The sequence below is a fragment of the Lynx rufus genome, unplaced genomic scaffold (genome assembly GCF_022079265.1).
Source record: "Lynx rufus isolate CCGP_SWC_20201006 ecotype Redwood Valley unplaced genomic scaffold, mLynRuf1.p SCAF_9, whole genome shotgun sequence".
NCBI classification, from domain to species: Eukaryota; Metazoa; Chordata; class Mammalia; order Carnivora; family Felidae; genus Lynx; species Lynx rufus.
In genome coordinates this window covers 111,590,459-111,617,897 of record NW_025814897.1, presented here as the reverse complement: position 1 = coordinate 111,617,897, position 27,439 = coordinate 111,590,459, and the positions used below count along the sequence as shown (strand labels likewise).

Sequence of the window (27,439 nt, the reverse complement as noted above, 5' to 3'; positions counted from 1 at the left end):
TTCCCGATTTCAAACGCTCGTTCCAACCGGTAGAAAGGCAAGTAGAACGGGGATTTTTTTTCCTCCTCCTCCTGTCATCTGTTAACGGGACAAGCTCCCCCACCCCCACCCCTGCAGTGGCCCTGCGCGTCCCCCTCCTCGCTCAGAGTGCAGTTCTTGCCTTCTGGAGGCCAAGAGCTGACAGCAAACGTCAGCTCACCCTGAGCTCTGGGCCCCTCGCTCCACGAAAGAGACGCCGAGCGAACGGGACAGCACGTTCCCCGTGAACACGTAACAGACACCGGGTGATGTGCGTATGTCTTTATTGTTTTCTCAAATCATTTCTATCCCGTTTACACGAAGAACACCCTGGGGCTAAAACAGGACGCGCCTCTGAGGCTCTCTTCAATAAGGCAGCCGGCAGAGACCTCCACCCACACAGGGCCCGCACAGGCCACACGCGAGGGGCCCTCCAGACCTCGCAGGTGCAGCCCGAGCTGTGTCTGCCGCCCGCGGGACAGGGTGGCTCACGGCAGCCACAGGGGACAGGAGACGGACGGACGGACGGACGAGGGTGAGCCAGCTGCAGGGGGACGTGCGGGAGGAGCGCCCCAGAGAACATTCTCAGAGCCCATCTCAGGCGCGCTGAGTTCTCGGGTGCTCTCCCTCACTCTGATGGGCCGAAAGCCGGCCGGGCCCTGAAGGGATTTACTTTCACAAAGCCTGAGGGGGCATCGGACCCGGGCAGGGGACACAGAGGCACGTCTCCAACGGAACTTACTGACCCTCACGGCAACACCCCAAGATTCAGATGGGGTGGGGGAGGGGGGGTTCGGTTCTGACCGGGAAGGAGAGAATGCACCGGGCGATGGTCCTGGCAGTGACGGGGAGGACGTAGGGTGTGGGCATATGCCCGGGGAGAGGGCTACCTGGCCTTGACCACGTGCCCAGGCACCCTCCCGTCAGGTTGGAAGAGCCCACCCTTCCTCCCCCAGATCCCGAGCCCCACATGGCCGCGGCACAGGCAGGCGGGTCGGGTTGCGCGCTGTCACGGGGAGCGGCCACAAGGAAGCAGAAGGCAGCCGTGCTGGCCCTCACCCGTCCTTTCGAAGACGCAAGCCCGTCACTTCTCCTTTTCCTTCCGTTTACCCTTCCTCTGGCTGGTCAGCTCACCCAGCTTCTTATCCAGCCTCCTCTGGAGCTGGGCCCTCCTGGCTGGGTCCAGGGACCTGTCCTTGGTGCCACTGCCGGCGTAGAGGACTCCTTCCCTGCTGATCCTCTGCCGGGCGTGGGCGCGAGCTCTCTCCCCACAGCTGTGGATCTGGGGGGCACACAGCAGTCGGTGCTGAGCCAAGTGGGGACAAAGGCCCCGCGATTCTGCCTGCTGCCCCCGGACGAGGTGCTGGAGGGCTCCTCACCCTTCCTGCACCCGGATCCTGCACGTGCAGGCCTGGGGGGGCCGGGGGGAGCACCCGCACCCAGCCTCCAGCCCCGCCCTCGGCTTAGCCACGCCGTCCTCTCACAGGGGGACATCACACCCGCGTGTGCCACCAGCAGTGGCATTTGAAGGCAGAGCGCGAGCCCCCGCGAGCCACACCGCCTTTCCGCGAGCACGCAGCCAAGGCACAAGCAGGCTGCTCCGGGCGACAGGCCGTTTTCCCTAACCGGACCCCAGTGCTAGGCCCGCCCCAGGAGCTCCGAAACGTGCATCAGCTCATGACGTGCCCCGGCGGTTCGAGGGCGCTCTGACACGACCCCTTCTGTTCTTGAAAGGAGAAGGAAGACAGAAGGAGCCCCCTGAGCGTTTCCCCAGCGCCGGGCACTGAGGCCACGGTGCCACGCGTGCGAGTCACGGCTTCTTCTGGAAAGCCTGGGCTTCCCCGTTGCACAAATGAAGGCCGCCTCCTTGGGAGCTGCCGGGCGGGACCCAGTTTGGACTCAGCAAGGCCCCAGAACAGACAGCTCAGCGGCTCGCCCAGCCCACTGCGCAGCCCACCACCCCCTGTGCCGCGCCCGTCCCCTCCCCACTCGGTGGGCGTCCCCTTCTCCTGCCCTTTCCGGGTGGCCGTCGGGTGGCCCTCGGGCCGGCCTTCCTCCCCCACACCCAGCACCGGCCTGCTGCTCCTCCCGGCACCTCGGTGAGGGCTGGGGAAAAGTGAATTTGCCCACGTCACAAAGGGAGCAGGTGACAGAGCGGGTTCTGAGGCCAGGTCCCTGCCACCCAGCCCTGGGCCTCATCCCGCAGAGCAGCTCAGAGCAGACAGACTCGTGGCCCGGCCCGCAGCAGTATCCGTGCTCAGACGGGCTATTCCACGGACGGCACGGGGACCGCACGGTCCGCTCGCCCCTGCGGGCTCCCACCGCCCGGCACCAGGGACCAGCACGGGCCGTGCCAGTAACGCACGCTGGCCTCCCAAACCTGGCATCTGGCCATTTCTAAACACTCTGGAAGAAAATCTTTCTAAAACACCATACACTTCGTCAACAGGCATCGACAGACCGCACACGTGCGTGTGTGCACGTGCGTGTGGAGAAAGTGTGCATGTGCGGGGGGGGGAGGGGCGGGGAGGCAAAGGGGAGGAAGGGTGTGAGGGAGAGGAAAAGAATGAGGGAGGAGGTGAGGGGAAGAGAAGAAGGAGAGGGGAGGGGGGAGGGGAAGGGGGAGGAAAAGAAAAGGGGGGAGGGGAAGAGAAAGGGAGGGGGAGGGGGAAGAAAAGGAGGGAAGGGAAGAGGGGGAGGAAAAGAAAAGGGGGGAAAGGAAGAGAAGGGGAGAGGGGAAGGAAGGGGAGGGGGGAAGAGAAGGGGAGGGGGGAAGAGAGGAAGGGAGGGGAGGAAGAGTGAGAAGGAGAGGAAGTAGGGGAGAAGGAGAAGGGGAGGGGGAGGGTGGGAGAAGAGGGGGAGAGGGGGGAGAAGGAGAGGGAAAGATGGGGAAGTTAAGAGAGAGAGGTGTGGAGGGGGTAGAGAAAGGGAGAGAAGATGAAGGAGGAGAAGAGGTGAGGAGGTGGGAGAGAGCAGGGGAGGGGGGAGAAGGGGGGAGAGAGGGGAAAAGAGGGAGGGAGAGGGGAGGGAGGAGGCCCTTTCCAGGGTCGGGGGCAGCAGAGCTCCCTGCGGGCAAGCACTACAAGCCCTGACCCAGAGCGTAGGGACACCGTGAGGACCCCCACGTAGGTGGCCCAGGACAGGGACGCCCCGGGTGCCACGATCCCTCCCCTGTGCCCGCCCCTCCCTCTCCCTCCAAGAGCCCCACTGCCTTCCTGCCACGGCCCAAACCAGAAACCCCAGGGCCACCGTGCGCCCTCCTTCCCCTTCTCATCGTCACCTACAACCACTTCAGGGGCCCAGGGGCCCCCTGCACGCCCTCCACTGCCCGCCCCAGGGGAGGCCCCGGGACCTCCCAGCCCTGCCGGCGGCCCCCTCCGCGCCCCGGCCAGGTCTCCAACGCTCCCCGCAGCTTCCAGGGCCAGGCCCTCTCAGCCTCACCCCTGCCCCCCTGCCCCCTGCTCCGCTCCCAGCTGCATGCATGCGCCCCCTCCCCGGGGGCCTGCCCACGTGCCCTCCCCGGCCCGGCTCCCCACCCCTGCTGCCAGAGGCCCTCCCTCCACACATTCGGCAGCCGACACCACCCACCGCTCTCACGGCCCAGGCCCCCGGGGCGGAGATCCCCAGCCATTCCTGCTCAGGGAACGAATGAAGCAGCAGCCGGGCAGCCAGCCCATTTCAGACCGCGGGCCGGAGGCCCCAGCTCCCCTCTACTATCCCGCCCAAAGACCCCAAACGCGCTTAAACAAGACCCTCTCTGCCCGGAACTCCCACCGGCTGGGTTGTAATGCCACGCGTCAGAAACCAAGCCCGGGCCTGTGGCCGCTTTAAAAGACTCCGTGCCCGTGACCCGCCACCCTTTCTGTCAGGAGCGCGTCCGGCCGGGGCCGAGCCCCGGAGACACAGCCCCACCGTCCCCCCACCCACCCACCGCCCCGAGCCCCAGGAGGGCCAGCGCACCTCCGGCAGGTGGTGGCTGAGGCAGAAGCGGCGGCCGCAGTGCAGGCAGAGCTGACCCAGGGTCGCGACGCTGGCTGTGCACTTAGCAAGGCCGCAGGTGTTATCGGCCTTCACGGCGGCCGAGACCAGGGCGTCGAAGTCCTCCTCACCGGGCAAGTCTACGGCCACGTGTCCTAGGGGAAGAAAAGCGTCACTCACGCGGGGGAAGGACACAGAAGCAGGACGAGAACTCCCCCGCTGGACCCACCTTCACCCCCACGGAGCCGCTCTGCCCAGCTTCCCGCCTTCGGGCTCAGTGAACAGGCAATGACCCTCCGTCCAGCCCGGTGTCCGTCCAGCCCGGGGCGGCCCTTCCTCAGCGAGCTAGTAACCGTCACTGCCAGGAGGCGCGAGCACCGTGCGGACTCCCCGGGAGGGGTGGCAGCCCACGGAGAGCGCCTCTGAAAAGCACATCCTCTTTCGCCGAGCACACATTTAAAGACAAGAACGCGCCTCATGCCATCGACTGTAAAAACGAAGCCAACGGACGCTGCCGTACCCGGGATGGCCAGGTGAACCACGGCGTAGTCACGGGCCCCAGCGCCAGGGGGCCGTAAGGGGGCCCCCTTCCTGACCAGGTGCGCACAAGTCCTGGAAAGTTCCTGCGGAACGCTCACGAGTGGAAAAGAACACGAGGTCACACGCACCCGTAACTCTGTGGGACACACGCCCCCACCACAAACGCACGCGCAGACACAGACATGCAGGGAACACGGGGGGGCACCAGCCGGGTGGCTCTCGTCAGTTATGTGGCTGACGGGCACAGACAAGGCGAGGCGGCGTGCCGTTTCCCCGAGCAGGTTCTCTACAAGAGGCACACCGCGGGGCCAGGTACACGGGCCAGGTCAGCCTCGGAGGGGACGGGGAGGGGCAGCCGGTACACCACAGGGCCTCCCAGTGCCCCCGCTGCAGCCACTGCCACCCTTCCGGGCAGGGCCACCTGTGAAGGGGGACGTGCCCCTCCCCTGTGCCCCCAGACGGGCCGTGGTAGAAGGCGAGCTCTACGGAGGGCAAGGCGGGCCAGATGTGCTGATGCCCCAGGAGCAGCACCAGGGGAGCTCAGAGAAGGCCCGAGAAGGTGCTGGCTGCTCACTGGCAACCTCGGGAAAGGGACGCGCCGCAGGGACCGGGCAGACGGTGTTCGGGCCCCCATCGGAAAATGAGATCTCATCAACAGAGCACTGACCGCTTCTCCCGCGGGCCTGAGCACCTGTCATTCCCCCAGCCCTCCAGAGGGACAGGCAGCCCTTGATCACTCAGTGGCACCCTTCCCCGCGGGGGCCCCCAGCCATGGCCCAAGGGGGCCGCTCAGACTGGCCTCTGCTTCTCAGCTGCTGGGACCTCGGCACAGCCTCCGGGGACCTGTCCTGCTGGGTCACGCTCTGACCTGAGCGGCAAGGCGAAATCGGGAGGCGGCTTGAAGAAACGCTTCAAAACTAAGTGGTGCTACCGTCCCCTACCTGGGGCAAAGTCTCTCCAGGATGCTCTGTCCTCAACTGACCACACCACACACCTTCTCCCAGGTCCTCCTGTCATCTCGTCCCAGCATCTGCCCTGCACGGCACTCGGCACCTTCTTGGTGTGGTTTAAAGAGGCACCTGACATTTCCATTCTCTGCCAGAACACCCATTCCTGGGCAGCAGGGCTGACCTCGCTCCCCAGCACACGGCCGGGTAACCCTAACCCCCAAACGACATCGGCTGCACCCCCGCTCTGTGGTGCTTTCACAGACCAGGAATCACGCTTGTGATTCCCACGCGGCTTTGCTCCCAGGAATGCAGTGAAAGAAGCAAACGCTCCGTGGCCCTGCTCAGAGGACAACAGCGGGAGTACGACTTTACCCAGAGTCTGCAGGAAATCCGCGTCATGCCCGTAGATGCCCCACCACTGCGCGGGACGGGGGCAGAGCAAACAGCCCCACGGGGCAGCGCAGGACGCAGGCGGCCCCTTTCCTGGGACGGGGACCCGGGACGGCGGACGTGCGAGCTGGGCTGTGAGTGAACGAGGCAGCCGCCCGCACGGGGGTCCGTAACTGCCCGAGGGCGCCTGCTCGCCGTCCCCGTCCCCTCCTCCTGGCTCTTGCACCCCGATGGCTGCCTACCTGCCAGGCCCCACCTGAGGAGCCGGGGGGCAGAGGTCACTGTGGCCAATCGCCGCCCTCGGGGAGCTCACACCTAACTGATTAAAAACAAGGCGCGGGACAGGGAATCAGGGCCGTGGCACCAAGAGGAAGTCCCAATTCTGGGGGAGGGGGTGGGGGATTTCAAACGGGGCAAACGCCCCCGTTAAGGGGACACCGAGCTTGTGTTCTCCTCAGGTAAACTCGCTTACCTTTTACTTCTTTTTTCTTTTTCTTCTCCGGTAACTTGCGCGGCCCTGAGCGCGAGGCCTGCTGCCCCTGCTCGGCCCGCGGCTCCCGCCGGCTCTTCTCCCTCTGCAGCCTTTCCAGGTGCAGAGCCTTCAGATCCGGGGGGTCCCGGCCGCTCTGCTCCCCGGGAGGGGGCTCCGCCTCCGTGGGGCCGGGGGCCGTGGGGCCGCCCGCTGGAGGCGGCGGGGCAGGCGGGGCCCTCTTGCTCACGGTTATGAACCTCTTCTTCCCTTCGCCGGTGCTGTCGTGCCTCAGCCCGTGCTCCTCCGCTATCTGGTGGATCCACATCCTGTCGTGTGAGTTCAGGGACGCGGGAAACTCCAGCCGCGTGTTCTCACTCGCCACAAACTCCGCTATCTCGGCCCTGAAGCGGTCCGCGCGGTCTCTGCCGTCCGCGGCCTCGGGGCAGAGGCCGCCTCCGTTGAGGCTGGGCTGAGAACCGACCTCAGGGCCCGAGGGCTTCCCGCCAGGCGTCTTCCGCTGCAGCCCGGCGGCCGCCCGGGCCTCCCGGACCCCCTCCCGCATCCGGCTTCCAGGAGGCTTCCCGGCAGCCGCGGCAGGGCCCCGGGGCCTCGCACCAGCTTGGCCGTGGCCCTGGGAACTCTCGTGGGAGTAGTTTTCAGGGACGATGTCATCGAGATACTCAAAGGCCGTGCGCACCTCGCCGTGCTCCGTGAAGTGATCCACCAGGGTCTTCAGAAAGGCGTGGTTGTTAACGGTGCGCGAATCACACACGACCGCCACGTGGCGCCGAGCGCGGGTGACGGCCACGTTGATCCGCCGGTCCTCGGCGAGGAAACCCACTTCGCCTGCGAACGAGGCAGGAGTGAGCGGCCGAGCAGACCCGAGACTGAGGAACAGGAAATCGACGCTTCTGCCCACCGCGGGGATCAACCGACACCCCCTCCGGCGACACCGCCGGGACATCATGCCTGCGCAGACTCCCCGCTGCCCGACCCCGGCTTCCCAAGTCTGGCTCCACGGCACCCGGTCCGGGTGTGGGACCCCCAAACCGTCGGTCACTTCCAGGTACGGGCTCCTCCCTCCGCCCAGCCCAGGGGGTGGCTGCAGCCGAGACCCGGGAAAGCGAGGGGGATGCTCCAGTAGCTTCTCCCCCGTCCCCGACCCCCGTCTACCCCACCTCTCTTGTCTGCCCTCAACCTTCCACTGAAACCGCCTTACGAAGCCCAGACAAGCCCTTTCAGGGTCCCGCACGCCCTCCACATGGAGGACCCACAAGCCCCAGTAGCAGAAACACCAGGCCCTGAGGCCGACTGCACCTTGAGGCCAAAAGCCAGGCTCTGTGCCTCAGCCCCGCCGCCCGCCCCCGGGGCAGGATGCCAGGTGGTCCAAGCACGCCCGCGCTTGCACGCTGCTCAGCCGCCAGCTCTGCCCTCCCCCCCGCCCCCCACAACACCCAGCTCACAGGCGGCCCCTCGGGATCCTCCCGGCCCCGGCGGCTCCGGTCAGGGCCTCACTGCACCCCACGCCTGCCCGCTCTCTCGCCCGCCTCTCGCCCGACGCTGAGCTCACGGAGGCCACGCTCGCATCGCCCTGCACAGCCCGGAGCAGAAATCTGGTACGCACCCCCGGATGACCCTCTGCTGAGCCCCACGTACCTTTCCTATTGGATCTGACGAAGGACAGGACCACAGCCTCCTTCTCTCGGCCTTGGAAGCCATCGACCGACTTAATTTCAAGCTCGGGGTGCCTGTGAGCGAGGCTCTGCCTGAGCAGGTCCACCTGGAACACCAAGCAAGGCCGCGTCCCCATCGCAGCTCAGGCCAGGGCGGCCCCGACACTCCGCCCTTGGACTCCGCCGAGGGCCTCAGCCTGCAGAACCAAAACCACTGCACGGAAGCCCTGCAGAGCCCCGGAGCCGCCGTCCGACAGCTGTCCGTGAACGCACAAGGCAGCACGTGAACAGGTCGGACGTGACCCACGCCCCAGCGCTGACATCACACCAGCTTTTCTGGCTCACGACAGCCACCTGCCTCAGACGCCCCTTGGTGCGGTGTCCACACGCCGGGAAGGGGTGGCAGCCCGCCCACGGACCCCACGACACCCTGCCGTGGCCGCGTCTTTCCCACCAAAGAAGACGGGCTTTGCTGACAAGCCCACAGGCGCCGAGAGAGAAGACGTGAGCAGAAAAGAAAGGAGTGAGCACGGGTCGTTCTGCCGGCCCACCCCCGCCCCTCCTCCAGGCGGCACCCCGATCTTCCTGTCCGCCCAGGCTCGTCCCAGGAAGCACAGCCAGCGCCCTCGCCCAGAGGTGGGCAAGGACCCCGCACCAGCCACGGCAACCAGCTCAGGGACGGGGACCCGAGCCCGACGCGGAAGATCCAAAGCCGAGACCCCGTGGGAGATGCCGTGGAGGGTCAGGCGGTCCCCGGGGCCGCCCCGTAAGGACAGCGCCCCCGGACAGGGCTACCGGGAAGCTGGCGGGAAAACAAAGCCAACCAGGGAAGCAGGTGGACATCAGGACGGGGCAGACACGTTAGAGCAAGTAAAACGGACGGACGGACGGAGGCTCTTGCTGAGGTCACGTGAGCCCCGGATCCGGTCGTGAGGTGGTCGATTCCACCTGCAGTTTGCGGTCAGAAGAGACCATGGATCACCCCTTTCCCATCAGCCGCAGCCCGCGGATACCGGCAGAGGGGGCCCTCTCGCACCTGGAGGTTGTATGGTGTGATGACGGCAATGTCGCTCGCTCGGACGCCAGCCTCCACCAAGGCCTGGACGTGCAGGCTGACGAGACGCACCTCGCCTGGGGAGCAAGCAGGCCGCGGGTCCAGGTCACGCCCTCGTTGGTGCCGGTTTCTTCAGGACTCCGCCCGCCCCAGCCAGCGGACACAGCGTCGTCCTGGGGCACTGCCGGGTCGCAGGTCGGCCGGCTGGAGCCAGCAAGGACGTGGGCCCCGCGGCGTTGGGTGCAGGCTGGCGGTCTGGGACCTCGGGGGAGCAGGGACCACCCCGTTCGCCCACCCGGGCCGGCTCCTTCGCCGAAGCAGCGCCACCCGCTGAGAAGGGCACCGCGCGCTCCCGTCCGGCTGGAACCCGCAGACCACCGGGGGACCCCCCCCCCCCTCCCCACTAAGGTCCACAATCACAGGCCCTCTGCTGTCCACAGAGAGGAGCTCAGGGTCTGTCCAAACCCAAAGGCTGGCCCTGCCCAAGCAGGCTCACCAGGGTTCCCCTTAGACTGGTCGTCCTCCTCTTCGAGTTCAAAGAGCCCGCAGCCGGCCGTGTCCACGAGCAGCAGGGGGATGCCCGTCTCCTCCGTGGCGGCCACCCCGGGGAGGTCCCTGCACCGCGGGCGGACACTGAACACGTGAGGCCAGGGCAACGAAGCAGAGCCGGGGCCCTCCCGACAGGACTGACGCTTCCCTTCGCCCCGTCTGGTGCGGGCCCTTCCCTCTGGAGGACGAGGAGCCCCGGGAGCACCGGAGACTGAGCGCCCCGATGGAGCTCCCCAGGGCCAGGCCCCTCCCCCCTCCCGGAAAGCGGCCTCGGGGGTGACTCTGAAGTCTTTACAGCGTGTGGTTCGGGGACACAGGGGACTCCGGGGCACGAGGACCCAGCAGGACGGGCCGGGGAGGGCACGACGGGTCACTCACCGCAGGAGGTGGCCCGCCACAGAAGGGTGGGCCGTGAGCCGCCCGTGGTACAGGGCCTCGGAGGCCCACTGCATGATGGCCCGGTGCATGCGGTACTGCACCGTCAGCGTCCGCACCACGCTCGCGCCCTGCTCCGCCGCCAGGCGCTCCATCAGGCTGCGCGCCAGGCCCGCCGCCGCGGCCCTGCCCCGAGAGAGGAACCGGGAAGGGGCGCCTGGGTTCCCCCCGTCCTTCCTGACACCGGCCCTCAAACCTCGGGCCCCGGCTCCGCCCAAGTTCCCGCCTAAAGTTAAGGGTGTGCTCGGCTGAACACCGGCCCCCAGAGAAGCCCGGGTCCCGAGCCTGGGACCTGCGAATGTGGGACCCTCCGAGCGCGAAGCTAAGGTGGGCCCGAGGCCGCCACGGGCTCCTCCTCAGAGGGTCCGGGCAGAGAAGACGGGACCGGAGGGTGGGAGTCGCTGCCGGCGGCTCCACAGGGGCCCCGAGGAAAGGGGGCGGCCCCTCTGCCGGCTGGAAGAGGCCGACAAGTGAATCCTTCCCCGCAGCTTCCAGAAGGAACCCGTGCCTGCCAACGCTTGATTTGAACCCACCGAGGAAGCCTTCGGACTTTTGATTTCCAGATCCGCGGAACGACGAACCCACGCAAACCTACCTCGTCCGCGTCTGTGAAAATCTAGCGCAGCGGCAACAGCGAGCTGTTACGGGTAAACTTTTCAACAGCCGATACCCTCGGCCGCAAGTAATCCGTTGCTAAGCGCAGCCACAGCTAACGTGCACTGGGCGCTTCCTGTGTCCCGGGTGCCGCTCTGCACCCCTGATACTTGTCAACCTAACGCCCACAAAACCTGAGGCGGGGGTCACCGCTGCGCTTGCCCCTTCCCTAGGAGGAGAGTGCGACCCAGAGAGGTTAAGGGAGCAGCTCAAGGCCGCCCAGCCAGCGATCTCCGGAGCCGCCGTCTTAACCACAGCTCTCGCCGCGTGGGTGACACTAAAACCAGGGGACGCTTACTCATTCTAGCTCGGGGGCCCTTCCCCGGAAGTTCGTAAGATCTCGCGCTTAACCTTTTGTAATAAAGGCGTCCACCAAAAACAACGCCAGAGAAATGAGTGAAGTGGTTACCGGTCCCAACGGCAAACACGGAAGCACCCAGCACGTGTCCCCTTGACAGTCTGCCCCCTAGACACAAGAGGGTCCCTGCTCCCAAGGGCACAGCTCCAGACATTCTCCACACAAAGGTCTGTGGAGGACAACGCTGTCTCTCAAGGACCCCCAGGGACCCCGGAACAGACCGCTCCTGTCCTGCAGTCTGCATGCTGACTCCCACCGTGGGGGCCGTTCCCTGGCCATGACCAACTTCCCAAATGCAGTCCCCGGTTGCCAGCCACACCGCGTGGATGGGACGCCCTCTCTCTCTGAGGGATCCTGACCTGACGCCCCCCCCCCCGGTCCGGGGGCCACACCCCCCTCCGGCAAGGCTCCCCCCGACAGACGTGGTGCGGGCACATCCCCCACATCTCCGACGGCTGCTGGACCTCAGAACAAGTAGGGAGCGTCCCACAGTCAAGCGCGGCCCGTCCACACTCACCCCAAAGGAGAGGCCGGGCTCAGGCAGCAGGGGGACAAGAAGAAAGCCCCCTGCGTGAAGGGAGAGCCCCGGCGCCGGGCTCTGGGAGTCTCCTGTCCCCCGCCTCGGGGGTGGCTGGAGCGGCCACGGTCCCGGGCGCACTTAGAGACGCACTTGGGTCAGAGATACCAACGCGCTGGCTATGGTCCCGGCTGCACACGACTTCCATTCTAGGTGGACCAGCCAGGGAGCGGACAGAGAGACACGCACCACCGCCAGAGAGCGCTCAGGAATGCGCAGCTGTAACAAGGGACCCACAGGGGGTGGGGACGTGCTGAGGCGGGGTGGTCACGGGAGCCCGCGAAGTGGGCTCATCTGAGAAAGTACTGAGTGGAGGGAGGGCATGGCCACCCAGGGTCCGGGAAGGAGCCGTCCAGACGGGGACAGCAAGGACAGAGGCCGGTGTGGCCGAAGCGGTGCGGGAGAGGTGGCAAGACCAGTGCAGCTCGGCAACGGCAGGGACCGCTGTGTCTCTACAGAGACCCCCCCGTGGCCCAGGTCAAAGGACGCGCCTACAGGTCAGGACTGGAAGAACCCGTGCCAGGCCGTGCGCCAACGAACCTGGAGGCCAGCCGGCCTGCCCACAGGGGCGCCTCCCTCGGCTCAGGAAGGCTCGCCTGGCGGGAACGGGCACATCAGCCTGCCGGCCTCGCCAGAGAAGCTCCGTGCCACCAGCAAGACCGGCCACGGCGCCGGGTGCTGACTCTACAGACGGGCGTGTGGTGGCCACGACCCCCGACCTCAGGAGCACACGGTGGGATCGCCTGACCTCTAAACAAGTACACGCAATAAAACGGGTGCCAGGGCTTGAGGCGCCTGGGTGGCTCAGTGGGTTAAGCGTCCAACTTCGGCTCAGGTCATCATCTCCCAGCTCATGAGTTCGAGCCCCACGTCAGGCTCTGTGCTGACGGCTCAGAGCCTGGAGCCGGCTTCGGATTCTATGTCTCCCTCTCTCTATGCCCCTCCCCTGCTCACTCACGCACGCACTCTCTTTCTCAAAAATAAACACTAAAAAAAAAAGAAACGGGCGCGAGGGGCTGTCGTCAGGAACGTGCAGGAGGGCACGTCAGGGCCGCTGCGCCCAAGGAGAGACGGAAGGGGTGGCGGGTGAGGGCCGAGGAGCGCCGCGGGCAGGGGTCTTACTTGGGGGACACGATGGTGGGCGGCAGCTGTTTGTGATCTCCGGCCAGGATGCACTTCCCGGCCTTCAGCAGGGGGATCCAGCAGCTGGCTTCGAGGGCCTGGGCGCACTCGTCAATGACCACCACGTCGAAGTGGCCGTCGGGCAGCAGCTTCAGAGGGCCGTCGGGAGAAGCGCCTGGTGGAAATCGGAACCGTGAGCCTTCACAGAAGGTGCCAGAGGCCGCACCCACGCCGGACGAGGCCGCGACAGCCCGGAGGTTTCAGAACCCAGCCTGGCATGAAGACTGTGTAAGAAGTACTGGGCGTCTTAGAATAAAAACGGGGAAGGTCACGAGAAACCTCCCGTTCCAGCCCACCTGCGTCTAAGTGCGAGCAGCGGGCCCCTGGCCAAGGGCCACTCCCACAGTCCAATCACCAGAATCGATCTCCCCCTTGGGTCTGGGCCCAAGTCCCCTGAAGGGCGTCTCTTTTCTAAATATTATTCCTGTATCATTTCTGAATTTCGAGCTTAATTAATTCCCCTCTCTGCTGCTCTCCCAGACGTACCGAACAGTTAACTGAACGTCCATCCAGGGGGAAGCCTCCGTGTGTCTGACGGCACGAAAGCACAGCCCCGGCTCCTCCTCGGAAGAGCAGTGCCGTGGCAAGAGCTCACGTGTGAGGATGACCCGGGCCCCGCGCCAACCCCCACAGACAGCAGTGAGCCCGGGCAGGGCCCCCAACCCTGAACCTCTCTCATCTACAAACGTGGGCACCACCTGTATAAACCAACTAAACCCTGTGTTAGTTACTGTTCTCCACAGAAACACAGAAGCAGAAGGAGGCTCCAGGCTCCGAGCTGTCAGCCCAGAGCCCGACATGGGGCTTGAACCCACGAACCGTAAGATCACGACCTGAGCTGAAGTCAGGCGCTCAACCCACCACGAAACACAACCTACAGGATATTATATGTATACCTCAATATAACATAGTGGTTTTTTGTAAGGAATTTCCTCCTGCAGTTATGGAGACTGACAAATGCTTGGGGCTCGAACTCACCGACTGCGAGATCATGACCTGAGCCGAAGTCGGTCGCTCAACCGACTGACTGAGCCACCCAGGCGCCCCTGGAGGCACTTGACTCTACGGTACTTGCTGGAAGGCTGGTTCGCGCCTGCACAGCCCGGACGCCCCCGCTAATCACTGTCCTGACAAAGTGTCAAATTACCGACACCAGGAAGGAAACAAGTGAGGTCGCCCGAGATGCTACACTGTCAAAGAATGGGAAAGAGTGAACGCTAGACCTACAAATGCAATCACGTAGACTCAACGAACAGATTCCTTGGAAGACGCCAGCTGGCTCCGCGAGAGGGAACGTGAGCGCCCCCGTACCGATTCGAGAAACCTCCTTACGGGAAGACCTCAGGCCCGAAGGCTTCCCTGGGAACCCTACCCGACACCGACGGACGGTTCTATGCAAACCCGCCCCCCGCAGCCCGTGGGAGGGACCGCGCCTCCGTCGAGGGGGGCCCCAGGGAGCGGGGCGCACGGCCCCCTCACCTGTGTTCGTTGCCAGCACCACGGCTGCCGACCTGAGGCTCTCCAGCATGGCGGCCTCCTCCCTCTCCTTCAGCTCTTTCCGTAACAGCTTGATTTCGTTCCAGAAACTACTCTTCTCTCTCTTGTCCTGGGTCTGCCTGTTCTTCAACTACAAAGGAAAGCCAAGAAAACGTAAGTATTCGGACGTGACTTTGCACCTGCTTAGCTCTTTCTCGCTCCCAAAGCGCTTCTGTTTACAACCAGCGGGTCCACCGCGTGAAGTTCCCTGAGGGGCACTGAGATGTCAAAAACCTTTCTCGACGGAGCAAACAGACACACGCAGGTGACCGAGCACCTGACGCCCTCTGTGGCCTTACAGCTGCTGTCACCTGCCCCGGCAGAGGCAGAGGGACAAAGGCCAGGTCCTCGAAGCAGACGGTGTCTTGAACTGTAAGCTCACACAAAACCGGAAATTGGGCCCTGCCCGACCCTGCACGGAATTGCCGCACACGCCCGCGCAACAAAGAGCGCCTGCCAGCCCAGGATTTGGGTTTTCGCTGCTTACAGAGGAGAGGCTGCACGCCAGTTTCCACTCCACATCCGCCAAGGGAGTAACAGGTCTTCCCGGGCCCATAAAATGCTTAGCTAAGCCCCAACTTCCTGCAATGCTAAAAAAGACATCCTTCCTTATCTGTGGTTTCTGCTTTGGAGCACAGGGTTTCCAGGGCTGGCGGAGGGGTTTTACGGCGCCTCCCTTACGGAGAAGAAGATCCCGAAAGCACTGATTAAGCAGGAACAAGAAGTGAAATCATCCGCATTTGCAATGGAGGAAATACCATCGCTGCACATTCCCACACCACCTATACCCTTGAATGACATATTTCCAACTCGTCCCCACCTCTGCTGGGTCCACGCCGGCATCCCGTGCGCCATCCCACTATCCCGCAGGCCCGCGGGAAGGCTGACTCACAGCCCTGTGGGGCGGGGACACGGAGGAGGCCACGCCAACGTGAGGCCAGCCGACAGTGAGCAATCCGAGCGGAACGTTAAGTCACAGGACCCCGGAGTTCCAGAGACCCAACTGCAAAAAGAAACACGTCTCCGCCCGACCCCCTGCCTGCTGCCTCTCTTCCACAGGGAGGGTGGAAAATGGACCAGAGACTGGGAGGATGAATATTTTTTGAATTTTTATTCTCAGGCCGCTGGGTATTTTCTTGCCGACGTGACCCAGCCAGCAAGATCAGAAGCAGAGGCGCTTAGAGAGAGGTCCTCTTGAAGACGACCCCTCACCTACTCACGAAACTACCTTGACAAGTCGAGTCCCTACGAGATGCCGAGTACAAGTCTCTACCAAAAACAGGCAGCCCTTCCTTTCTTAGTAAAACTTGGGGGAAAAATTTTTAATGGGCCATCCTGATATCTGAAATTTTTTTAAATGTTCATTTTTGAAAGAGAGAGAGAGAGGGAGAGGGGGAGTGCACGAGCTGGGGAAGGACAGAGAGAGAGAGGGAGACGCAAAATTCGAGGCAAGTACCACGCTCCGAGCCGTCAGCACAGAGCCCAATGCGGGGCTTGAACCCATGAAGCCATGAGATCATGACCTGAGCCGAAGTCGGACGCTTAACCGACTGAGCCGCCCAGGTGCCCCCTAACGTTTGAAATTCTTAGAGGAGCTGACGGAGGCCAAAAAAAAGCGAGAGAAACACAGACAGAAATGTCTCCCGGGAGAGACCTCAGATGAGAAGCCACACAGAGGGACGTACGAAGGCCTGGTCGATGTCCTTTCTGATGTCTGCGACGATCTGGGCGCTGTCGCTGCGTGCCAACACGGCGTCGAGGGAGTGCTGCTGAATGCACTCCAGCAGCCGGGCGGGGTGCCCGAGGCGCAGGACCTTCTGCTGACACCGCGCCAGCCGCTCTGCCAGGTTATCCACGGCGACGTTAGAGGGGGCACAGCACAGCACCTGGGGAAGCAAGGCTCGCGTTCAGCGACTTCTTTAACCACTCAGGTTCACGCTAAAACGGACGGGAAGGTTTGAAGGCCAAGAGAGGAGGATCGGAGCGTGTACAAGAGGTGGTGTCAACGCATAAACACGCAGACGCAAGCATGAGTGGACACGCCCCACAGGACACGTGCTACAGGGGCGTCTGGTGGTTCGGTCAGGGGAGCGTCTAACCCTCGATTTTTGGCTCAGGTAATGACCTCACAGTTCGGGAGTTCGAGCCCTGAGTCAGGCTCTGTGATGGCAGCACAGGGCCCACTTGGGATTCTCTCCTTCCTCTCTGCCCCTCCCCCGCCCACACACACGTGCGCACACTCTCGCACGCAAAATAAGTATTTAAAAATATATATATTTTGGGGCGCCTGGGTGGCGCAGTCGGTTAAGCGTCCGACTTCAGCCAGGTCACGATCTCGCGGTCCGTGAGTTCGAGCCCCGCGTCGGGCTCTGGGCTGATGGCTCGGAGCCTGGAGCCTGTTTCCGATTCTGTGTCTCCCTCTCTCTCTGCCCCTCCCCCGTTCATGCTCTGTCTCTCTCTGTCCCAAAAATAAATAAACGTTGAGAAAAAAAATTTTTTTTTAATATATATATATTTTTTTTTAAAAAAAAAGAACACATTACCACACGCTGACACAGTATCTGGAACTTTGGTCTTAAGAACTACTGAGGGGCACCTGGGTGGCTCAGTGGGTTAAGCATCCAACTTCGGCTCAGGTCATGATCTCACGGTTCGTTGAGCTCAAACCGCAGGACGGGCTGTGTGCTGACAGCTCAGAGCCTAGAGCCTACTTCGGATTCTGCCTCTTTCTCTCTCAAATATAAAATAAAATATAAAAAAAAAAAAGTTTTTTTAAATAATGACTACTGGTGACCAAAACACCAAAAATGTTAAATAACTGGCAACTGGGGGAAAAAAAGGACTCAAAGATTAAAGTGCGCTCCGAAATTATCAGCTTTGGAGCATCCAGCTTCTTACCCGTGAAATCACTTCATCAACTCACAAAGTGGTACGAGGGAAAAATCTTTCTGATGGGCTCAATCTTGCTTCTAGAACTCTTCTGTAGTGCCTTCCACCAGCAAAGAAAAACCTGAAGTTCCACTATGAAACACAGGTGGCGGGGGCTCCTGGGGGACTCAGGAGGTCGAGCGTCCGACCCTTAATTTCAGCTCAGGTCATGATCTTACGGTTCGTGAGGTCCAGCCCCGCATCGGGCTCTGCACTGGCAGTGAGAAGCCTTCCTGGGGTTCTCTCCCTCTGCCCCTCCCCTGCACGGGCACGCACGCACTCTCTCTCTCTCTCTCTCTCTCAAAACAAATAAACTTTAAAAACAAAAAGCAGCAGGTGGCAGCTGGCAGAGGAGGTGGAGAGGAGAGCCCCCCCGCACACACACAAGCCTCGGCGGCAGGCGCCCCACCCCCACCCCATTGCCTTCACCCCCACCGAGGGCCCGAGCGTGAGCACGAGTGTGTCCTGTTTCACCGTTTATGGAAACGGAAGGCATCCGATCAAACCACCAGACCTGTTTCCCACCAGCGAATGGTCATTCATCCAGTTTTCAAGTGCCACTCACCTGGCAGAAGCCACCGGACAGCCCCGTGACCAAGTGACAGACCTCCCTACGCTCTCAACGGTAGCTCTGCCTTGCGGAGAAGCGTGAGGTACAGAGCAAAGGCTCTGGGGAGCGTGTCTGCCGAGTTCCAATCCTGGCCCTGCCACGCACTGTGACCGGGGCACAGGACCTCAGCGCCTGCTTTCCTCTGGGACCCGGGGGGTGCCAACGGTCCCCAGCACCCAGGGTCGCCCCGACCTGAGCGAACACGCGGAGAGCGCTCAGGAGAACTGCGTCGTAAAAAGTCAAATGTTGACCATTATCACTCTAATTCTCATCACCATCTGACGTTTCTAAACGAGAAAGACTTTCTAAAGTCTTCCACGGGCTCAGAACCCACGAGGACTCACGTGCATGCACACGAGGACAAAAGACCCCGTCGGGACCACTGAAAACGTGCGTGAATGACAGCATACAATCACCCTGTTCCACATCTCGGGAAATCAGTCATTTGGGCACCACACACGGGCAGCGTGCCCATTAACGGCAACACGTCTGTCTCCCTCGACCAACCGCAGGGCTCCTGAGGGCACGGACAGGCCTGCGCACAGCGCGGGCACAGCAAGCGCGCCGAGCGGAACCCTGCGGACCGATGCTCCCAAGCGTGTGCCCTTCCCAGGCGCCCTGCAGCTGTCAGAGATCAGTCAGGGCCCAGCCCCCGCCCAATCAGTCCACGCTCGGGAACGTTCCTGACCAACCCCACAGCGCAGGCGAGGACACTGCTGAGCACCCGTGAGCCGGGCACATGGAACCCCTTCGCCTTGTCGGGGCTCTGGCGCCCACGCCCACCTTTAAGCCCCGTCTCACAGCCTGAAGGATGATCTCGACCACAGTGGTGGTCTTCCCAGTGCCAGGAGGCCCGTGGATGATGGCAAGTTCCTTCTGGGACAGCGCAAAGGAGACGGCTTCCTTCTGGGAGGCGTCCAGGGAGGTGTTACAGAACGGCGGCGGCTCTGCGGGAGGGGCAACACGGTCAGGCCGGGGCCCCGCACCCCCCGGCGCTTCCTCCTCGCGGACGGCGCGGGTGGAAGGAAGCGCGCACCAGCCTCCTGGGTCTCCCCGGGCATCAGCCCGTCAACACAGAACCCACCTGCTTTGTCTCCAAAAGCTTCCTCCCAGAACAGGAAGCGGCAGGCTGTGGACCACAGGCCCCAACCAGCCTGCTGCCCGCTTTCGGCCGTCCGGTCTCACCGGAACCCAGCCACGCCCGTTTGCTTACACGCGGCCTCCGGCCACCGCCAAGCATTTCCCTCGTGTGCCATGTGCTCCGAGAGCGGGCCCTGGGCGTCCAGCTCTGCCCCCAGCACCCGCCGCAGGGCACCCGACCCCTGAGTGAGCACAGCTCCCAGGCGCAGCGCCCTGGTCGAGGCAGGCCAGACTGAAACCAGCTTGGCAAGCAGCAGCAATCACCTGACCCGAAGTCCCAGCGCGCCCCACCTCTTGGAACCGCATCCCTCTTCCTCAGGGGCACCTGCCATAACCACCACGTAGCGTGCTCCTTAAAACACGGCAGATAAACTTCTAATTCAGTTTCCCGTGCATAGCAGCCTCTCGATAAATAGGTGACAGAATAAAACGTTGAGACATGAGTGCTTTCAGAATCTGGAGAAGTACCATATGGCAGCCACATCTTTAAAGGATACTGGCACGGCATCACGAGGGCGTGAATGAGCCCCGCCACCCCAGGCAGCAGGGACAGACCGAGCGCTGCCGAGTCAGGAGATGGACGAGTGTGACATCGCGGGCGGTGCTTCGGAAGGCAACAAGCCCCCTCAAAACTGAGGCTCTTCAAGACCACTGAGGGGTGTGAGAAAGTGCAGGCGAGGAAGGGGAGCACGTGCGTGTACGTGTGTGTCTGTACGTAGAAAAGACCAGAACACGTGCAGCTTGAAAGATGCCAAAAAAGTAACAAAATGCACTTAGAACGGAGACTTTTCACACAAACAAACAAAAAATACTACTGGGCAAACGCTATACCCAGCCATCATGTATTTTCACGGATCACTGAGCTAGAACATCCTCATATTTCAAAACGATGTATTTAGGAACACTCGAAAGAACGTCGGAAAGTCGATGGAATGAGCTGCGTCTTGGCACCGAGTACTGGAGAGTCCGGTTCACATGAGTCAAAGAAATTAAAAAAAAAAAAAAAAAAAAAAAAAGATGGGGCGCCTGGGTGGCGCAGTTGGTTGAGTGTCCGACTTCAGCCAGGTCACGATCTCGCGGTCCGTGAGTTCGAGCCCCGCGTCGGGCTCTGGGCTGATGGCTCAGAGCCTGGAGCCTGTTTCCGATTCTGTGTCTCCCTCTCTCTCTGCCCCTCCCCCATTCATGCTCTGTCTCTCTCTGTCCCAAAAATAAAATAAGCGTTGAAAATAAATAAATAAATAAATAAAAATAAAAAAAAATAAAAAAAGACACAGACATTCCCTCCAACTGTACATCCTCAACCTCTTGCTGAAACACCCCAGCTCACTCTGCTCTCAGTATTTCCGGAGTGATCTCGTCGACCAGGGAAGAAAAGGCTCTTACGTGTTTCACTGGCAGGACTGGGGGGTGATCCACCGAAGACGACCTCTATGAGGGAGCTCGCGGGGCCCGAATGATACTTCTTTAGGGAAATGAGAGCTCTGCCCAGGGAGAAAAACGAGAATTAGGAGCTGGGTGAAAACCAGCCATTGATTCAGTGCCCGAGCCCCTGTCCCAACAGCCACCTGCAGCCACCACCCCCTGGGAGGGGCACCGAACGACTCCAGACTCAACTCGACTGCACTCCTTTCCACCACAGGACAGGTGGCCAGGGTGAGTAAGCCACGTTAAAGGAAAAAGAACATGTGATTCCCAGGCTCACTCGCCCTTACTTTTTCAGCCGCTTATAAGTGACGTCATTGGCGAGTTTTAACAGTCTGTAGGCACGCTCTCGGTCTAAGCTCAGCTGGAAATCATGGGACTCATCAAAGGCTACTGTGACCGATCTCTGCATGATCCGGGTCAGGATCCCCGTGGCCAGCTGACCGCCTTCGTCATACAGACCCACTATATCTCCTGCAGGAACAGAGACTCCGGTTATACAAACACTGAGCCAAGTTAAACTGTGGATTATTTTCTATGATAAATTCCAGCATTATTTCAAATACCCTGTTAACTTTCTTTAGAAATGAAATCAATAGCAATAAAAAAGTTTAACTGACATCTAAATTACGTACAAAAGTTGACTTGAGGTCAATGAACTATTTAAAGCAGACACGCCAGGGACAACACCTGGGTGGCTCAGTGAGTTAAGTGTCCAACTTCAGCCCAGGTCGTGATCTCATAGTTCGTGAGTTCGAGCCCCGCATCAGGCTCTCTGCTATAAGCACCAGGCTCACTTCGGATCCTATGTCCCCCTCTCTCTCAATCTCTCTCTCTCTCAAAAATAAATATTTAAAAAAAATTTTTAACAAAAAAATTAAGACAAACGTGCCAGTCAATAAAACCTTTTGAAGTGCCTACTCTGTGCTAGGCACTGGTCTAGGTGCTGGTCCAATTAGAAATAAGACACACGTGGGGCGCCTGGGTGGCGCAGTCGGTTAAGCGTCCGACTTCAGCCAGGTCACGATCTCGCGGTCCGTGAGTTCGAGCCCCGCGTCGGGCTCTGGGCTGACGGCTCAGAGCCTGGAGCCTGTTTCCGATTCTGTGTCTCCCTCTCTCTCTGCCCCTCCCCCGTTCATGCTCTGTCTCTCTCTGTCCCCAAAATAAATAAACGTGGAAAAAAAAATTAAAAAAAAAAAAAAAAAAAAGAAATAAGACACACGTGTCAGCACTGGAGGTTTCAAGGAATTATGCAGCCCAGGAGGGGATGGAGAGGGACGGGGGTGTCATTTTATTAATTTTTAATTTTTTTATTTTCAAAGAGAGAAAGAGAGAGGTGGCATGCACAAGTGAGAGAGGGGCAGAGAGTGAGGGAGAGAGAGAATCTCAAGCAGGCTCCGCAACGTCAGCACAGAGCCCGACGCGGGGCTCAAACTCATGAACCGTGAGATCATGACCTGAGCCGAAATCAAGAATTGTATGCATAACCGACTGAGCCACTCAGGCGCCCCAGCGTGTCATTTTAGAAACAGGGTATGGCAAGGGCCCCTGAGTGGCCACAGGTAAGCAGGATGGGCCCTGAACGAAGCGGGGGCCACGAGCACATCTAGAGGAGAACATTCCAGGCAGAACGGGAGCATCAACGGGGGGACAGAGGTCATCTGCCGCCCACTCAAGTACGGATTTCCCCACTTCCCACAGTAACTGTCGGGTGACTCGCCATCCGCCGGGTGACTCTGAGGGGCTTCCCTGATGCCAGGGACAGAGCACACAACCTACACCTCAGCCAATCACTGCTGCCACGTCCCTGGCCACGGTGACTGCTCAGCGATGAGCACAGGACCAAATGTGAGCCCCCTGAACACGGTGAGACTATTGCTTGGCACCTGGCAAAAAGGCCCTCCCTCTGTCCAGCTGGGCCAGAAACCTGAGGGCACACGGGGGCTATAACTGCTATCACGTGTCGCCTGAGAAGGAAGCCACCCCAGGACGGGGCAAAGGCAAGAAACGGAGATAAGTCCGAGCGACCTCCCGTGGGCCCTGAAGCCAACCTTCTAGCATCACAACCGACGCAATCTTTCTTGCCCAAGCCAGCGTGGCCTGGGTTTTCATCACCTGGAAGGGGAGACATTCCAACCAAAACAGACTCCACTCTGAGATAAAGCCAGAGCCACCCACACGCTTACATCCCATTCATTCCGTGTCTGAAAGTGTGTGCCCCAGGTCAACCAGGCACCAGATGCACTGACCCTGCGCTGTTTTTCTTCAAGCAACGAGTTTCACCCGCACCTTAAACCTTTTCTCTGTGTTCTCCCCAACTTTATAAAGACAGACAGCAGGTGGCAACAATCCCCCAGGGGCAGAGTCCAGTTCTGTCTGTGCGCACCATGGGGCTGAGCACAGAGGACCCCGTCCCTACTGTGACCCTCCCCACTAGTGCCCTGAATGGGATCCATCTCAGAATTTACATTTCTAGGGACGCCTGGGTGGCTCAGTCAGTTAAGCGTCTGGCTTCGACTCAGGTCACGATCTCGTAGTTTACAAGTTTGAGCCCCGCGTCGGGCTCTGTGCCGACAGCTCGGAGCCTGGAGCTGCTTCGGATTCTGTGTCTCCTTCTCTCTCTGCCCTTCCCCTGCTCACACGCTGTCTCTCTCTCTGCCCCCCACCTCTCTCTCTCAGAAGTAAATAAAAACATAAAACAATTTTTTAATTAAAAAAAAAAAGGAGGGGCGCCTGGGTGGCGCAGTCGGTTGAGTGTCCGACTTCAGCCAGGTCACGATCTCGCGGTCCGCGAGTTCGAGCCCCGCGTCGGGCTCTGGGCTGATGGCTCGGAGCCTGGAGCCTGTTTCCGATTCTGTGTCTCCCTCTCTCTCTCTGCCCTTCCCCCGTTCATGCTCCGTCTCTCTCTGTCCCAAAAAAATAAATAAACGTTGAAAAAAAAAAAAATTTAAAAAAAAAAAAAAAGGAATTTACATTTCCAAGCTGAGCCTTAAAACTGCTCTTCCGAAGACGAGAAACTAACAGCTGCACCTGGGTCTGGCCCACAGCCTCAGCCACGCGGCAGATTCTCAGCCAGATCCTTTCGCGCCCAACTGCCGCTCCCGGGCTCCCACTTCCGAACCATCCGCCAACCATGTGGATCACACTCCGCGATGCCTGCTAACCGCACACACCACTGGGTGCGTTTCCACTTTTGGGTTTCAGAGTTTACAACCCCCCGCATGGACATTCAACCCTGACGGCGAGGAGGAAACGTGCCAAGGCGCCCCCAGGCCCGGCGGCGGCAGCGGGCAGGCAGTGGTGAGCTCTAGCTCGCTTAACAAGAACACGGAAGACCGGACTGCAGCCAGCAGCCCCCCTTGTCCCCCCATCTCCAAATCCAGCCACCACTCCAACAACCGCGGGCAGGAGTTTGGGAAACCCGAATATGAAATCAAAAGCCCGTCACCACCAAAACAAGGCGGACTCTTCTAGAGCAAGTCCAGCTCCTCCCGGCCGCTGCTCCTCTCGGGCAGGGCCGGCACAAGGGTGCCCCGAACACGCTCGGCGTTGAGAGGCTGTGGGAATACAGAAGGAGACGTGCTGTACCACAGCTGCCCAAGACACGCACGGCCACGGTCACGCGTAATTCTGCCCTTTCTAGTAGCCGTGAAAAAAATAATCTTCAGGAAACAAGTCAACTTATTTTAATGATGATATACGTCATCCGATATACGACAAACACTGTTTCAACAAGTAGTCAGGTTTCCAAAAGACTACTCTTCCGGGGCACCTGGGGGGCTCAGTCGGTTAAGTGTCTGACTTGGGCTCAGGTCATGATCTCACGTTTCATGAGTTCGAGCCCCGCGTCGGGCTCTGGGCTGACAGCTCGGAGCCTGGAGCTGCTTCAGATTCTGGGTCTCCCTCTCTCTCTGCCGCTCCCCCGCTCACGCTCTGCCTCTCTCTCTCAAAAATAAATAATAAAATATTAAAAAAAAAAAAAAAAAGGTTACCCTTCAGATAGCCTAAACATCTGTGTGTACTCAATCTCCAAACCAGGTGTGCACGGTATGCCTGCGGCAATCGCGACCCACGTCTCAAGTGTTCGATGACCACGTGTGGCCAGTGGCTGCCGTCTGGACGGCGCTGACCTAGACTGCCGAAAAGCCACGTGACTGGCGAATATCTAACTAAGGGGTCTTCACTGCAATGCTTTCTTCCCCAATCAGTCATGCGTAACCCAGCCTTTACAGAGCGAAAGTCGCAGTCGGGAGGCGAGCAGTAAACAACATATGCCTACGTCACAGACGCACGGACCGGAAGTAAAGCTGTTGCTGGGAAGGGCCGTGGCAGACGCACATCTCCTGGGCTCGAAGGTGACCAGCAGCCGCCCGTACAGCCCGGTCCGCTGGCTGGACACCTGCAGCTTCAGCAAACAGACCCCTCGGCTCTGGAGCTCTTTCAGAGAGATGTTTTCCTGCCAGGACCTGGAAGATACCCAACACTGAGAGTTCAATACTTACACTCCACCAGCTTGTATTTCCACCCATACGGGAGGAAGGAAAAAGGGAGAGAGACACAAAGATCCGTGCACAGGCACCAAGTAAGACCCCAAGGGGGCTCCACATCTGCCCCTCGGATCGGGCTCCCCCACATCCTCCTGCAGGTAGAGCTACGCGCTGGCCCTGCTCTGCTCTGACTGCACATCCTGGTTCCCACCTGTCACTAAGTCCATCGTAGCCCCACCCCCACCCCCCCCCGCCATCTGCACCCTCGCGAATCCACCTCTGCCTCCATCCTCCCCACCATAACCCTGGTTCAACCCACACCAACTACATCGTCTGGACTAGACAGGGCCTCCTAACTGCCTCACCTCTGGGGCTTGCCCTGTCCAGTCCCAAGCAGCGGCACCCAAGCAATCCACCCAAAACACGAATCTATTCACCCGCCTCCCCTCCCCCCACCCGTGAAAACGAAGAGAAAAAAACCTCACTGAAATGCAGCGGGGAGGCCAGAAGGGGGAGCCGCACCTACAGATGTCAGCGACCAGAACCGTCAGTGACAGACCCCCCCCACAGCAAAGGGGCCAGACCATCCCACAACAGGAATGATGCACCCTGCAACTCCTACAAGAAATCCGCTACCCCTGGACGCAGCCAGCGAGAAGCGGCCGTCTTCCCGAACTCTTGCCCCTTCTGTGACGGACTTCAGTTCGAAACTACCCCTCCCAACTCCTTCCTCCACAAAACAAAGGTCCTCCCCTTCCCTGGTTGCACCAGCCCAGAGCTTAGGCCAGAGTCCATGTCCAGAACTGCAATCCTCTGCTGTTACGGATAAACCCATCTTGCTAGGAGAGGAACTGGCTGTTTTATTTCTAAGGTGAATACCCCACCCTCTTACCTGTGCGGAGAGCCGGCCTCTGCACACGGAATAGAACACAAGCTCACCCGCAAGACCCTTCTCAACCTGACCGATGCCTACCCTTCTGTGGGTGCTCACTGCGCCCGGCACTGAGCTGGGCACCTGGCAGCAGACCATCTTGTGCTCACAGCAAACCCATGAGGTGGGAATAATCCCACTTTACAGGCGAGGTGGCTCTAAGGCTCAGAGACGTAGCCTGCGAAGTCACACAGCCACACACAAAGCAAAGCCCATCGATGTCTGCAGTGCGGACCCTGGAATCAGACTCCTAGCCTCCGATCCTGACTCCACCTGTGTTAACCTGAGCAAGTGACTGAACCGCTCTGTCACAGCCTCCTCGTGCACCAGATGAGAAGAACACTGAGGTGTGAAGGAACGAGGGTCTGGAAAGAGCGTTTACAGTGAGCGCTCCATAAGCCCTGGCTGTTACTTCTTCAGCTAAATGAATATTCGCGTTGAGAAGCAAGCCGGGCTCTCTATGGCACGCACCCTCAGGTGCAAGGCTGCCCTCCCATCTCATCCAGGAAGGCTCCTCAAGGCTCCTCCCCTTCCTCTTCTATCCAGGAAACCTTCACTCCTGTTTTTTCTGCTCAGGCACCACCTGTCCCCAAAGCCAGCCTTAGCCTCGCCCTCCCCAGGGGGAGCTGGTCGCCATCCGAGCTTGCACAGCCCTTTCCGCACACACAGCATGAGTGTGCCCAACTGGAAGTAACGGTCCAGGCAAGCCCACCTCCTGCCCAGGCCCACTCCCTGCCCAAAGCCAGGCCCACCTCCCCCACCCCTCCACCCCCCCACCCCCCCCACTCCCCCCACTCCCCACCCAGGCCCAGGCCCACCCCCTGCCCAACGCCAGGCCCACCTCCCCCACTCCCCCCGCGCCAGGCCCAGGTCCACTCCCTGCCCAAAGCCAGGCCTACAAGCCCCCACCCCCCCTCGCCCAGGCCCAGGACCACCCCCTGCCCCCTTACCCCCACTACTCCCCACTCCCCCCCCTCCCCCCCCCCCCCGCCAGGCCCAGGTCCAGGCCCACTCCCTGCCCAAAGCCAGGCCCACCTCCCCCACCCCCCCACCCCCCGCCCAAAGCCAGGCCCGTCCCCTACCCAGACCAGGGCCCAGGAGGCCGCATCGTCGCGCTTTCCCACCCGCCCGGCCCCGAAAGAGAGAAGGGCTGAGGACGCGCTGGAGGCAGGGGCAAGGCCTGGGACTGGAAGTTCGGGGGTGGGGGCTCCAGGCCAAGAAGAAAGGGCTTCCTGAAGGCCCCAAACCGGTACGGCCGCCCGGGAGGCGACAGGGTCCCATCTCCAGAGGCGGCCGAGGCCCCCCCCAAACACACACACACACACACACACACACGCACGCACAGCGCCGCGGGCGGGACTCAGGGGGCAGAAGGGCAAATCCCGGCCGGTCCACCCAGTACCTGCGCTCCTCGACCTCCGCGTCTCTCTCGAGCTCCAGCAGGTCCAACTGCTTGCTCACGAAGCTCTCCACAGCCGCCGAGGCCATGACCGCCGCCCGGCCCGGGCCCGCGGCGGCAGAGGTCCGGCTGCGGCGCGCGGCGGAGTTCCCGGCC

At 61.1% G+C, this 27,439-nt stretch overlaps 1 protein-coding gene across 6 annotated transcripts; it reads right to left on the bottom strand.

The window, feature by feature from the left end:
- Positions 1 to 285: 285 nt before the first annotated feature.
- IGHMBP2 (immunoglobulin mu DNA binding protein 2) lies at positions 286 to 27,403 on the bottom strand. 6 transcript variants are annotated; one of them, XM_047070405.1, is made up of 15 exons: positions 27,287 to 27,403; positions 24,763 to 24,932; positions 20,757 to 20,940; positions 20,428 to 20,525; positions 18,688 to 18,851; positions 16,052 to 16,252; positions 14,310 to 14,457; positions 12,771 to 12,945; positions 10,003 to 10,185; positions 9,572 to 9,690; positions 9,058 to 9,152; positions 8,005 to 8,128; positions 6,349 to 7,194; positions 3,979 to 4,151; positions 286 to 1,300 (listed from the first exon to the last, which is right to left on the bottom strand). In XM_047070405.1, the coding sequence occupies exons 1-15, from the start codon at positions 27,370 to 27,372 to the stop codon at positions 1,103 to 1,105; spliced, it is 2,964 nt and encodes a 987-aa protein (XP_046926361.1). In that variant the 5' UTR covers positions 27,373 to 27,403; the 3' UTR covers positions 286 to 1,102. The 6 variants fall into 6 exon arrangements, with proteins under 6 accessions (XP_046926361.1, XP_046926362.1, XP_046926363.1 ...); XM_047070410.1 differs by lacking the exon at positions 286 to 1,300 and adding an exon at positions 6,119 to 6,195 and having other exon boundaries at positions 4,068 to 4,151; XM_047070406.1 differs by lacking the exon at positions 16,052 to 16,252.
- Between the last annotated feature and the right edge of the window lie 36 nt (positions 27,404 to 27,439).